Source organism: Sus scrofa, chromosome 6, assembly GCF_054392235.1.
Source record: "Sus scrofa isolate SSC_HxYL_T2T_F1_AM1 chromosome 6, Sscrofa_HxYL_maternal_Yorkshire_Landrace_v2.0, whole genome shotgun sequence".
In the NCBI taxonomy this organism is placed as follows: Eukaryota; Metazoa; Chordata; class Mammalia; order Artiodactyla; family Suidae; genus Sus; species Sus scrofa.
This window is the reverse complement of record NC_139388.1, coordinates 92,378,474-92,391,102: the sequence shown is the minus strand read 5'-3', so window position 1 is coordinate 92,391,102 and position 12,629 is coordinate 92,378,474. Positions and strand designations below refer to the sequence as shown.

The 12,629-nt window shown below is 42.3% G+C and overlaps 1 protein-coding gene across 4 annotated transcripts in view; it reads right to left on the bottom strand.

Annotated features, from left to right (window-relative positions):
• Window positions 1-12,629, bottom strand: part of ZCCHC17 (zinc finger CCHC-type containing 17) — a 64,813-nt gene that overhangs the window by 17,754 nt on the left and 34,430 nt on the right. For all 4 annotated transcript variants that reach the window (XM_084963730.1, XM_084963729.1, XM_021095768.2 and 1 more), the window contains exons 6-7: window positions 2,165-2,265; window positions 122-267 (exon numbers count right to left, since the gene is read on the bottom strand). In XM_084963730.1, coding sequence (XP_084819856.1) covers window positions 122-267; window positions 2,165-2,265 — 247 coding nt within the window. The remainder of the gene's footprint in view (window positions 1-121; window positions 268-2,164; window positions 2,266-12,629) is intronic.

Genomic DNA, 12,629 nt, shown 5'->3' with positions numbered 1-12,629 from the left:
GATTACAAGAGATCCTGATGTTCTTTATGTTTTCCAGTATTTCTAAAATTCCTGCAAAAAATATATTTTTATTTTAAAACTCAAAACATATGATAAATAAAATAAAAGCAAGACCACTCACTTTCTTTCTTTTTCTAGAAGAATTCTTCATGGGGTCAGGCTTTTCAAACTCTGCTGACTTGGCCTCTTCCTTCTCCTCTTCCTCATCAGGTATCAGAGAGTACTTGGTCCCACCTGGCTGCATGAAACAATCCTTCGCAAAGTGGCCTGCAGAAGGGAGGTAGACAAGGTAGGGAGGGAAAAGACAGTCTCTTCACTGGTTCAGGAGGTACTACTGAGTTCATCCAGAGCAGCTGTTGCATTCAGAGCGGATTTTCTGTCACCTCGGATGGCAATGCTCACTCAACCAGAGCCAGACAAGCACCCAGTCCCAGAGCTGTGGGAAACACTGGCACTGCTTTGGAGATGGCGTAGGATGTGAGGGTACGGGCTTGTACGGTCCTCTGTTAGCAAGTGGGCTGAGCAATTTTTAAAGATCTATTTGGAATTTATTCCTGACATGAAAAGCTGCTCCAGAGAGCAGACTACTTAGTATAGGGAGCCGAGGGGCAGGCCAAGCCCTATAGGAAGACAGCTCTTCAGCAGCAGACAGGAAGGCAGCTCTCAGATTCAAGCTAACACACAGAGACGGCACAGTCACTAGGGGCACTCAATTCACAGACTGTCAGGTCTGGCGAGGGCCTGACAGATCATCAAATCCAAAACTGCATTCGCCAAGGATATGAAGGCCAGAGTAGAGAAGTATCTCAAGGTCACACAGATAGCAGGAGAGCTAAAACCTACCCCAGGTCTCATTTCTCCCTGCCCTGTGCTCTTTCTGCTGCACCAAAACCAACCACCTTTGGTCTGCCTAGGCCAAATTCCATCTCTCATTATTCTTCTCTGCCTCATGTAACACTTGGTGGACACAAGCTGAAGGTAAGAGAACCCCACCCTCCCTGAGCCTATAGTGCTATGAAGGGGCCCTTTGACAGATGTTACACAGCTGGTTTTGTCTGAGCTTTTTGTAGCTTCTGTCTCAGGGGTACAAAAAGATCATCAAAAAGCTATGTGTAAACTACTTTGCAACTCGGAGTCCAGAAGCAGGATATGCCTAGAAGGAGAATACAGCATAAAGTCTTGCAAATATTTGGAATGTTCCCACAATACCTGTGAGGAAGTATTCTATCAATTTTCTTTTTCCCTTTCTCCCTCTGCATTAATGATAAATTGAGACTTAAGCCCCTCAACCTCAACCAGGGCACAAATCTGCTACCAGTCATTGTAGAAAAATCAAAAGCAGGGTGGATGGAAGGCTAGGGAGAAGGGGTGACAAATTGAGGTCACTCTGAAAATGAGAAGCTGGCAATCCCTCTCATAACTCCAACAGGGGAAGTCAGGCTGAAAGAGCTCTTTAATATTTGAGTGGGACTAAAAGAAACCTGAGGAAACAGAGCTAAAAGGAAGTGACTAGCCTGTATTCTTCATTACTAAAAAGATACTGTATTCAGAACTCTGAAGTTAAAGAGATAAAGGTAATAAGCACAAAAGAGTTTGACTTGGATCCTTAAGGAATATATTTCCAAGTCGCTTAACTTTTGTAACAGAACAATAATGATCCTTAGAGACAAAAATTTAGTGTTAGTAATAATCCAACACTCTCATCCTTCCTGAGGAAGTACACTAGGACCTTTTCCAGGCAGGGTATCACCTGCGGATAGAGGGGAGTGGTGGTGGTGGTACAGTATCTGGCAGGGAGACAAAGAACAAGCATCAAGCTATGAACTCTGAGAGAGTTCCTGCTGTGGCACAATGGGTTAAGAATTGCCCATTGCATTGCCGCAGCTTTAAGTTGCAGGTGCAGCTCAGATTCAATCCCCACCCTGTGAACTTCCACATGCCCTGAGTGCAGCCGAAAAAGAAAGGAAGGGGGAAAGAAAAAAAAAAAAAAAAAAAAGCCATGAACTCTGATGTGAGTCCAGTAGGAACAGCACGATGAGCAGGTGAGGCCAACACTTGGCTAAAGATCAGGGTGAACGAAACTCACATTAGGTGGCCTTGCTCATCCAGTAAAGGGTCTATCTACAAGGAGAGAAAAACTGAAATGGCAGAGGCTTTGCCTTACCTTTACAGCCACACTTCTTGCAGGTAGTGTTCAGGACAGCCTCGAGAGTGATCTTCTGCCCAGTGTAATCCTGGAAGGACCTCCTCCGCCTCTCTTCTTGCCTGTAAAGAAAAGGATACTGACTGTTGGCCCTCTTAAGAGATGTGGCCAGAGATACTATACAAGTTAATACGGTATGCTGGTTTTTTGTTTTGTTTTTAGCAGTAGAAGGGAAAAAGAAAAGGCACTGAGCATAAGGTGACAGGCAGTGAAAGCTGTGACATGAAATAGACAATTTTTTCACTCAGGATAAGGCTTTGAATTAATAATTATGAATGAGACTAGATTCCATCACACTGATGCACTAGGGATGAAGATATAATTATCCACCTTGCTAAGCCCCTACAACCCTTACAAGGTCACTTCTGGGTTTAAAAGACCTTCAAAGACCTCCTAGAAAATCAAGGTATTCAAGGCCTTTCACAGTCTGCCTCTAACCTACTTGCCGACCTCATCTTTACTTATACAATATGCTCGAGCCACACCAGGCTATTCTACCTTCCCTAGATGCGTCACTGATTTTGCTCCGGCAGCTTCCTCTTTCCGAAATGCTCTGCTTCCCCTCTTTACTCTCATCTCACCACCTGACTACACCCAAACATTTCAAGGCTCAGCTCAATCACTGCCCCTTCTTCTATCAAGTCTTCTTCCCTGAGCTCCTCAGCCAGAATAAATCTCTGTTCACATTCTCATAACACTTTTTTTTTTTAAATTGACCATGATCTTTCCACATTTATTTCTTTATTTATTTCTTTGTCTTTTTTGCCTTTTCTTGGGCCGCTCCCGCGGCATATGGAGGTTCCCAGGCTGGGTCGAATCGGAGCTGTAGCCACCAGCCTACGCCAGAGCCACAGCAACGCAGGATCCGAGCCATGTCTGCGACCTACACCACAGCTCACGGCAACGCCGGATTGTTAACCCACTGAGCAAGGGCAGGGATCGAACCCGCAACCTCATGGTTCCTAGTCGGATTCGTTAACCACTGCGCCATGACGGGAACTCCTCTCATAACACTTTTTAAAAATTCTAAACACTTGAGCAAAGTATAATATACATACAGAAAAGTGTTCAGGAGTTCCCGTTGTGGCGCAGTGGTTAACGAATCCAACTAGGAACCATGAGGTTGCGGGTTCGGTCCCTGCCCTTGCTCAGTGGGTTAAGGATCCGGCGTTGCTGTGAGCTGTGGTGTAGGTTGCAGACGCGGCTCGGATCCCGCGTTGCTGTGGCTCTGGCGTGGGCCAGTGGCTATAGCTCCGATTGGACCCCTAGCCTGGGAACCTCCATATGCCGCAGGAGCGGCCTTAAAAAAATAAGAAAAAAAAAAAGAAAAGTGTTCATAAGTACACAGCCTGACTGATTTTTTTTCTCTTTGTTTTTTTTTTTTTTTTTTTGGCCAAACCTGCGGCATGTATGTGGAAGTTCTCAGGTCAAGGATCAAACCACCACCACAGTGGCAACCTGAGCAACTGCCATGACAACGCTGGATCCTTAACCCACTGCACCACAGTGGGAACTCCTTGACTAATTTTCACAATTTGAAATATTCATGGAACCAGTACAGATAAAGAAGCAGAACATCACCAGCACCTCAGAAGCCCCTCTAGCCACCATGCCTCCTCCAAGGATAACTGCTATTCTAATTTCCTACAGCATAGATTAGCTTTACCTATTTTTGTAAATTATATCAACAGACTCAGAGTATGGACCCTTCAGAGTCTAGCTCCTTTTGTTACTTTGTGATCCATCCATACTGTTGTGTGTAGTTGTGGATCACTCATTCTCATTACTGTAAAGTATTTTGCTGTTGATGGGTAGTTGAGTAATTTCTATTATGAATAGTGGGTGCTTCTGTGAACTTTCTCACACATATCTTTTGGGGAACATATATACACGTATGCGTTTCTGTTGGGAAATGCCTAGTTCCAGGTAGGCGTGGAACTCCCAGGTTGTATGGCGTCGATTTAGTAGACACTGCCAGATAGTGTTCACCAATTACATTCCTACCACCTAAGTCTAAGTGCCCCAGCTGTCATAGCTCTTAGTATTTCACCTTTACTTTAACATAAAGTATGTGCACAGAGTAGGCACTCTTAGAAAATGTTTCATTAAAAAATATCACTTCTTAAAAAAAAATTAAAAAAAAAAAGAGTTCTCATCATGGCTCAGTGGTTAACAAACCTGACTAATATCCACGAAGATGTGGGTTCTATATCCCTGGCCTCACCCAGTGGGTTAAGGATTCAGCATTGCTGTGAGCTGTGGTGTAATTCACAACCTCGGCTCGGATCCCGAGTTGCTGTGACTAAGGCAGTGGTGGCAGCTACGGCTCCAATTTGACCCCTAGCCTGGAACTTCCATATGCTGTGGGTGCAGCCCTAAAAAGACAAAAAAAAGAGAAAAGTATCAGAATTTCCATTGTGATGCAGCAGAAACAATCCTACTAGTAACCATGAGGTTGCAGGTTTGACCCCTGGCCTCATTCAGTGGGTTAAGGATCCTCTGTTGCCATGAGCTGTAGTGTAGTTGTAGATGTAGCTCGGATTCAGCGTTGCTGTGGCTGTGGTGTAAGCCAGCAGCTGCAGCTCCGATTCAACCCTAGCCTGGGAACCTCCATATGCTGCTAGTGTGGCCCTAAAAAGCAAAAAAAAAAAAAAAAAAATATCACCCCTGACCACTCTTTCAAATTCTAACTGTATCCTATACATATTTCAATCCTAGCATGTATCACATCATATACTTATGTTTCTTCCCTAGACTGTAGGTCCTTTTAAAAAATATCTTACTTGTATTTGTTTTCCTGGCATCTTAGCCCAAGGCTTAGCAAGCAACAGCATCAATAAATGCTTGTTGAAATTTGTTCTTTAAGCAAAGTATTTTTACGTGAATCTCTTTAAATTTTTTTTTTTTTTTTTTTTTTTTGTCTTTTTAGGGCCGCACCCACGGCATATGGAGGTTCCCAGGCTAGGGGTCTAATCGGAGCTGTAGCTGTTGGCCTACACCACAGCCACAGCAACGCCAGATCCGAGCCTCATCTTCCACCTACACCACAGTTCACGGCAATGCCAGATCCTTAACCCACTGAGCGAGGCCAGGGATCGAACCCGAAACCTCATGGTTCCTAATCAGATTCGTTTCTGCTGCACCATGACAGGAACTCCAAATGTCTTTAACTTTGAACTCTGATTCCATCTAAAATTTTCTAAGGTCTCTATAGAGTAGAGCAAAAACAGAGACACATTCTACCAAAAGAGCCATGTTACCCAGAGATAAGCAGGATAACAATATCAAAGCACAACAAAGTTACTCACTTTACATATTTTAGCCAAGTTCCATGGGACATACAGGCTCAAGAGAAGAAACACGATAAAGACACTCCATATTCTGTTCATTCCTCAAAGTTCAGTTCAAATAATGCTCCCTGCTACCAAGGCAGAATTAATTACTTGTTTTATTTTACTAGATTTGTTTACATTCTGCCTCACCCTTTGTACCATGACCATGACCTGAAAGGTAAAGTCTACATCATATTCTTCTCTGTATCTGCAGAGAGCTCACTAGCAATAACCATTGTCCAAGAGACTACAATGCTGGAAATGTTCTATAAATTTATGTCTGTACTGCTGATTAATTATGTCTGTGGCTAATGAGCACTTCAAATGTACTTAGCAATTGAGGAATCAAATTATTATTATTATTATTATTATTATTGTTATTATTTTTTTTTTTTTTTGTCTTTTTGCCTTTTCTAGGGCCACTCCCATGGCATATAGAGGTTCCCAGGCTAGGGGTCTAATTGGAGCTGTAGCTGCTGGCCTATGCCAGAGCCACAGCAACGCGGGATCCGAGCCGCGTCTGCAACCTACACCACAGCTCATGGCAATGCGGGATCCTTAACCCACTGAGTGAGGTCAGGGATCGAACCTGCAACCTCATGGTTCCTAGTCGGATTCGTTAACCACTGAGCCACGAGAGGAACTCCAAAGAACCAAATTATTAAATTTTGTTTAATTTACCTTTTTTTTTTTTTTTTTTTTTTTTTGGTCTTTTTAGGGCTGCACCCTTGGCATGTGGAGGTTCCCAGGCTAGGGGTCGAAATGGAGCTGTAGCTGCCAGCCTACACCACAGCCACAGCAACACCAGATCCGAGCCACATCTGCAACCTACACCACAGCTCATGGCAATGTGGGATCCTCAACCCACTGAGTGAGGCCAGGGATCAAGCCAGCACCCTCATAGTTCCTAGCCGGATTCATTTTGCTGCACCACAATGGGAACTCCTGTTTAATTTACATTTAAATAGCCTATGTTACCAGCTGGAACAGACCAGACAAACACATGGTTTAAGTTCTGAAAACGTCTACTCAAATCCCTAGCTTTTGCCCTAGAAGGTCCATTCAAAGAGTGAAGCTGGAGTTACAAAAACCAAGGTGAGGAGAGTGGAGAAGGAAATGGTGAGTTACTTATTAACAGGCATAAAGTTTCAGTTAAGGAAGATGAATAGGTTCTAGAGACCTAATGTAAAACATTGCACCTACAATCAACAATACTATATTATACACTTTATTAAGAGGGTAGATATCACCTTAAACTTCTCACTACAATAAGGTAAAATTAAAAACAAAAAACAAAACAAAACAAAAAAATCAAGGAGCATCTTGAGGACATAAATTTTAAGTCACAAAACCTCCATGGCTTTTGGATGTCCTATTTGTAGAGCTGAGTTTCAAGTGGGTTTGAGTTGGAGCTTAAGTAAACCCTCATTATAAATCCCATCACTCTGTGAATTAAAACATACTATAAGCCAAATCATATATCCCACCTAACACTCAATTCAACAAACGTGTCGCCTAGCCCACGTCTCCCTTTCTGTCCTTATTGCCACTGTTTTAGTTTAGGCTTCATTACATTCACCTAAATACTAATAATTCATTCACTGGTCTCCCTGCCTCTACTCCGTTCAGCACACAGAGCTGAATTAATCTTCCTTTTTTCAAAGTTTAACTAGGAGGTCCCATCATGGCTCAGTGGAAAGAATTCTGACTAGCATCCATGAGGACGCAGGTTTGATCCCTGGCCTCTCTCATTGGGTTAAGGATCCTGTGTTGCCATGAGCTGTGGTGTAGGTTGCAGACTTGGCTCAGATCTGACACTGCTGTGGCTGTGGTGTAGGCCAGCGTCTACAGCAACCACTCAACCCCTCGTCTGGGAACCTCCATATGCCTCAGGTTCGGCTCTAAAAAGAAAAAACAAAACAAACAAAAAAAAAAGGTTTAGCTAATGAGGAGTTCCATGCTGGTTCAGGGGTTAAGGATCCAGCATTCTCACTTCTGTGGTTCAGGTCACTGCTGTGGTGCGGTTTGATCCCTGGTCCTGCTACTTCCTCATGCTGTGAGTGCAGTCAAAAAAAAAAAAAAAAATTAACTAATAAGTGGCAGGCACACTGATAGTACTAGTGACGATGAATAAGTCTATTAAAATGATAGGACATGGTCTTTTACCTCAAGGAAAAAGAGTCTACCAGTGAAAGGAGATTATATAAATGGATAATGACAGTGCGGTGATATGAAAACACTCTTTCTAAAGTCAATACTATGCTAGCTAAACCTAACTGGAAACTGCATTTAGCCCTTTTCCATTTGCACATTCACTTATTATTAGATCATCTTGTTAATACTTTGGCGCCTGAGGGAATGAAATATAAGACACCTAGATTCTGACAGAAAAGGAAAGTTGACAAACTGAGTAGCTGGAGCACAAAGGTATTAAGCCTAACAGGGTGAGAGGCCAAAGAATGGGTACCTGGAGAGAATAATCTGATTGGGAGTCTCCCCACAAAATTCATATTCTCTGACTGATATTCAAAGCTCTTCACAATATTACCCCAACATATCTTTCAAGCCCTACATTCTAGTACTTGACCATATCCTCTTCTTTCCTTAAACATGACTCCTGAATGTGCCATGGGCTTTCCTGCCTCATGCCTTTCCTCAAACTATTTCTTCTGCTTGGAGTACTATTCTCTCCCCTGTTGCCTGACAAAATCTTATCCATTCTTTAAGACCTAGCTCAATTGCCACTTCTTCTCTGATCATCAAGCCTGACATCAACTCTTCCTCCTCAGGCTAAATCTTATACTCCTTCCTTTAAACCACTCTTTTGGCATTTATTACATGTTGTCTTATATTAAAGTTATTTGCATAATTATCTTGTTACACTAGGCAGTAAGGTCCTTAGGCATAATCCTTGGTATTGCCACTGTACCTCAAAAAGAATATAAACCCAATAAATATTTGTTGAATAATGAGTAAACAGATGTACCAACTAAACAACTGTTATAGATCAGGCACCATGAGAGATAAGAAAGATGTGGCCCCTGTTTGTGTGGGTTCTACATATTCTTTCGAAAGAAAGGGTACAACAATCTCAGATATTAGAGGAAAAATAGACATTTTAAAACAATAACTACAAGTAGCTGCTATATATTAATTATCAGCTATAGATTAGACAATAAGCTACGCTCTTTATAAACAAGATTTTGTTTAAATCATACCATTACTGGAGTTCCCGTTGGCTCAGTGGTTAACAAATCCGACTAAGGAACCATGAGGTTGCGGGTTTGATCCCTGGCCTTGCTCAGTGGTTTAAGGATCCAGTGTTGCAGTGAGCTGTGGTGTAGGTCGCAGACGAGGCTCGGATCCCATGTTGTTGTGGCTCTGGTGTAGGCCAGCGGCTACAGCTCCAATTAGACCCCTAGCCTGGGAACCTCCATATGCTGCAGGAGCAGCCCAAGAAATGGCAAAAAGACCAAAAACAAAACAAAACAAAACAAAACCCATCATTTAAGAGATGTAGGTGTCATTACTTCTATTCTACAGTGAAAAAGCTGAGGATCAGAGAAGCCAGGTAATCTGTTTAAGGTCATACACCAGGTTGGGGGCAAAACTAGGACTCGGTTCTGATTCAAGTCTAACTCTAAAACCCGTCCCATCATCATTTCACTATGCTATGCTTCTTTCCTGGATGCAGTCTAGAAATAGTTTACAACAAAGTTCAGCCACTTGGTCATTACTAGAAATAGCCAACACAAAGGGGCACATACAGAATAAAACCAGGAAGTCCTTTCCTTTCCCTTCCCTTGTGAGAAAGGGAGGTAGCTCTTTTTATCTTGTTTTATATTTTATCCTTTTAAGGGTGGCTTTGGGAAATTTCTCTGTTTTTTTTAACTGAGTCTGTACAGACAGGATTCTTTGTAGCAGAAGTAATTTATTACAGTGCAATCAGTAAAAGCCAGATTTAAACATTTCTGAGCTTAGGGTTATAAAATATTTCTAAAGTAAACAGAAAGTATCTGTCAATAACCAGCCCTACAAATATGTCAATATTTAAAGACTAACTTACAGAAATATGAAAAACTCTGCAGGTACCATGCAACATCGAGAGGCATCCTAGGGTGCAAAGGGCACTAGTTTTGACATCAGGCAGACCTACGTTCAAGTCCTTGACCCACTATAAATTGCTATACAATCAGAGGCAAGTTATCACCAAGCATCAAGCTAGAAACTAAGAAAATAAAGTAAAATGGAGATAACACCCACTTTGGAGGTTGTAATGAGAATTAGATACATTAATATACATAAATCACCTTGCATAATGCCTGGAACATAATATATATTCAATAAATATCACTTATCTTCCTCTTAAAAATCATTTTATGTTTCTTTTTGGCCACACCTGCGGCATGTGGAAGTTCTCAGGCCAGGGGCTGAACCCATGCCACAGCGGTGAGCTGGGCCACTGCAGTGACTAGGCTGGATCCTTAACCTGCTGTGCCATAAGGGAATTCCTGCTTCCTTTCCTTTTAGGTAAATTTCCTTCATATCCAAAATAATTTTGTTCAGAACTATAAACATAAGGGTTTACAAATATTTTGCTACCAAAATCCCACTCAAGCAACATTTGCCCTTTTTTTCTTTTTTTAAAAAATTATTTATGGCCACACTCATGGCATATCGACGTTCCCAGGTCAGAGATGGAACCTGAGTCGCAGTTGTGACCTATGCTATGACAATGCTAGATCCTTAACCCACTGTCAGGCCATGGATGGAACCTACAGCACTGGAGTGATCCAAGCCACTGCAGTCGGATTCTCAAACCCACTGCGCCACAGTGGGAACTCTTTTTTTTTTTTTTGTTATTTTTTAAAAATTAATCAATAATGTGATCACTAAGAGCACCGATTAATATAAGATAAACAACGTGATATTTTATCACCAGAAGTAACAAAATAATGTCATGGTTAACCTGAGGATAATATATGATTTTAGCTGGCTTTCTTTTTTTTTTTTTTTTTTTTTGTCTTTTGTTGTTGTTGCTATTTCTTGGGCCGCTCCCGCGGCATATGGAGGTTCCCAGGCTAGGGGTCGAATCGGAGCTGTGGCCACCGGCCTACACCAGAGCCACAGCAACGCGGGATCCGAGCCACGTCTGCAACCTACACCACAGCTCACGACAACGCCGGATCGTTAACCCACTGAGCAAGGGCAGGGACCGAACCCGCAACCTCATGGTTCCTAGTCGGATTCGTTAACCACTTCGCCACGACGGGAACTCCCTAGCTGGCTTTCTGAAACACTGCAAACAGTGTTCATAAACTCTCAAGACTCCTTCAAGGGATCTTAGGGATCTAGGAACCCCTGGTTAGAAATCACTGGCATATACAGGCATACCCTCATTTTACTGCACTTCACAGATACTGTGTTTTCTACAAATTAAAGGTCTGTGGCAACCCTGAGTTGAGCAAGTCTACTGGCCTATTTTTCCAACAGCATTTGCTTACTTTGTGTTTCTGTGTCAAATTTGGTAATTAAAAAAATTTTTTTTATTGTAGTTGATTTACAATGTTCTGTCAATTTCTGCTGAAATTTGGTAATTCTGCAATGTTTTTAAACTTTTTCACTATTGTTATTGTTCTATGTGTTATGGTGAACTCTGATACTATTAATGTCATTGTTTTAGCATTTTTTAGTAATAAAGTTGTGGGGGTTTTTGGTTGCTGTTGTTGTTTGGCCATACCCAAGGCATGTAGAAGTTTCCAGGCCAGGGATCTAATCCATAACATGGCAGCAACCCAGGCCACTGCAGTGACAATGTCAGATCCTTAACCCATGGTGCCACAAGGGAACTCCAGTAATAAAGTTTTCTTTTCTTTTTCTGGCTGCATCTGTGGCATATAGAAGTTCTCAGGCTAGGGGTTGAATCGGAGCTGCAGCCAAGGCTTATACCACAGACATAGCAACACCGGATTCAAGCAGAATCTGCAACCTACGTGGCAGCTTACAGCAACACTGGATCTTTAACCCACTGAGCGAGGCCAGGGATCAAATCCACATCCTCAGAGAGACAACATCAGGTCCTTAACCCACTGAGCCACAACAGGAACTGCAATAAAGGGGTTTTTTTTGCTGGTTTTTTTTTTTTTTTTTTTTTTTTTTTTTTTGCTTTTTAGGGCTGCACCATGGCATATGGAGATTTCCAAGCTAGGGATCTAATCGGAGCTACAGCAGCCGGCCAATGCCACAGTCACAGCAACTCAGGATCCAAGCTGGGTGTGTGACCTATGCCACAGCTCAAAGTAACTCCAGATCCTTAACCCACTGAGCAAGGCCAGGGATTAAACCCACAACCTCATGGTTCCTAGTCAGATTCATTTCTGCTGTGGCACAGCGGGAACTCCATAAAGTGTCTTTTAATTAAGGTATATACATTGTTTTTTAGACATTATGCTACTACATGCTTAACAGACTCCAGTATAATGTAAACATTACTTTTATATGCACTGGGAAACCAAAAAAATTCATGTGACTCGCTTTATCGAGATACTTGCTTTATTGTGGTGGTCTAGAACCAAATCCATGGTATCTCTGAGGTATGCTTATATTCAAGAAAGATGTTGAGGCAGACAGCAAATTTCCTGTATACCAGACAGTATTTTACATAGAGAGAAAATCTTCCATTCATAAATGAAAGGTCGGAAGAGCCAGTGAAAGGTGTTGTGTTCAGAACACAGCGTATCCCATGACGCAGGAGTCTAAAACTGCACTGGGTTTTAGTGGGTCCTCCCACATGGTCCCAGAGCTAGGAGAAAGGCAAACATCAAGTACCTCATGATGAATGCTTATTAGCTAACTGGTTAAAGGGCAAATGCAGAAAAAGAATAAGGGGAAGGAAACAAAACCACTGACAGACCACTTTTCTGCTAGGAGCTGCATGTTATCCCTTCATGTTAGGAGTAACTCTATACAGTAAAGTACATGTTATCTGTAACACTTCATACCTCTAAAAACCAAAGATCGGAGTTTCCATTGTGGCGCAGTGGTTAACGAATCTGACTAGGAACCAAGAGGTTGCGGGTTCGGTCCCTGCCCTT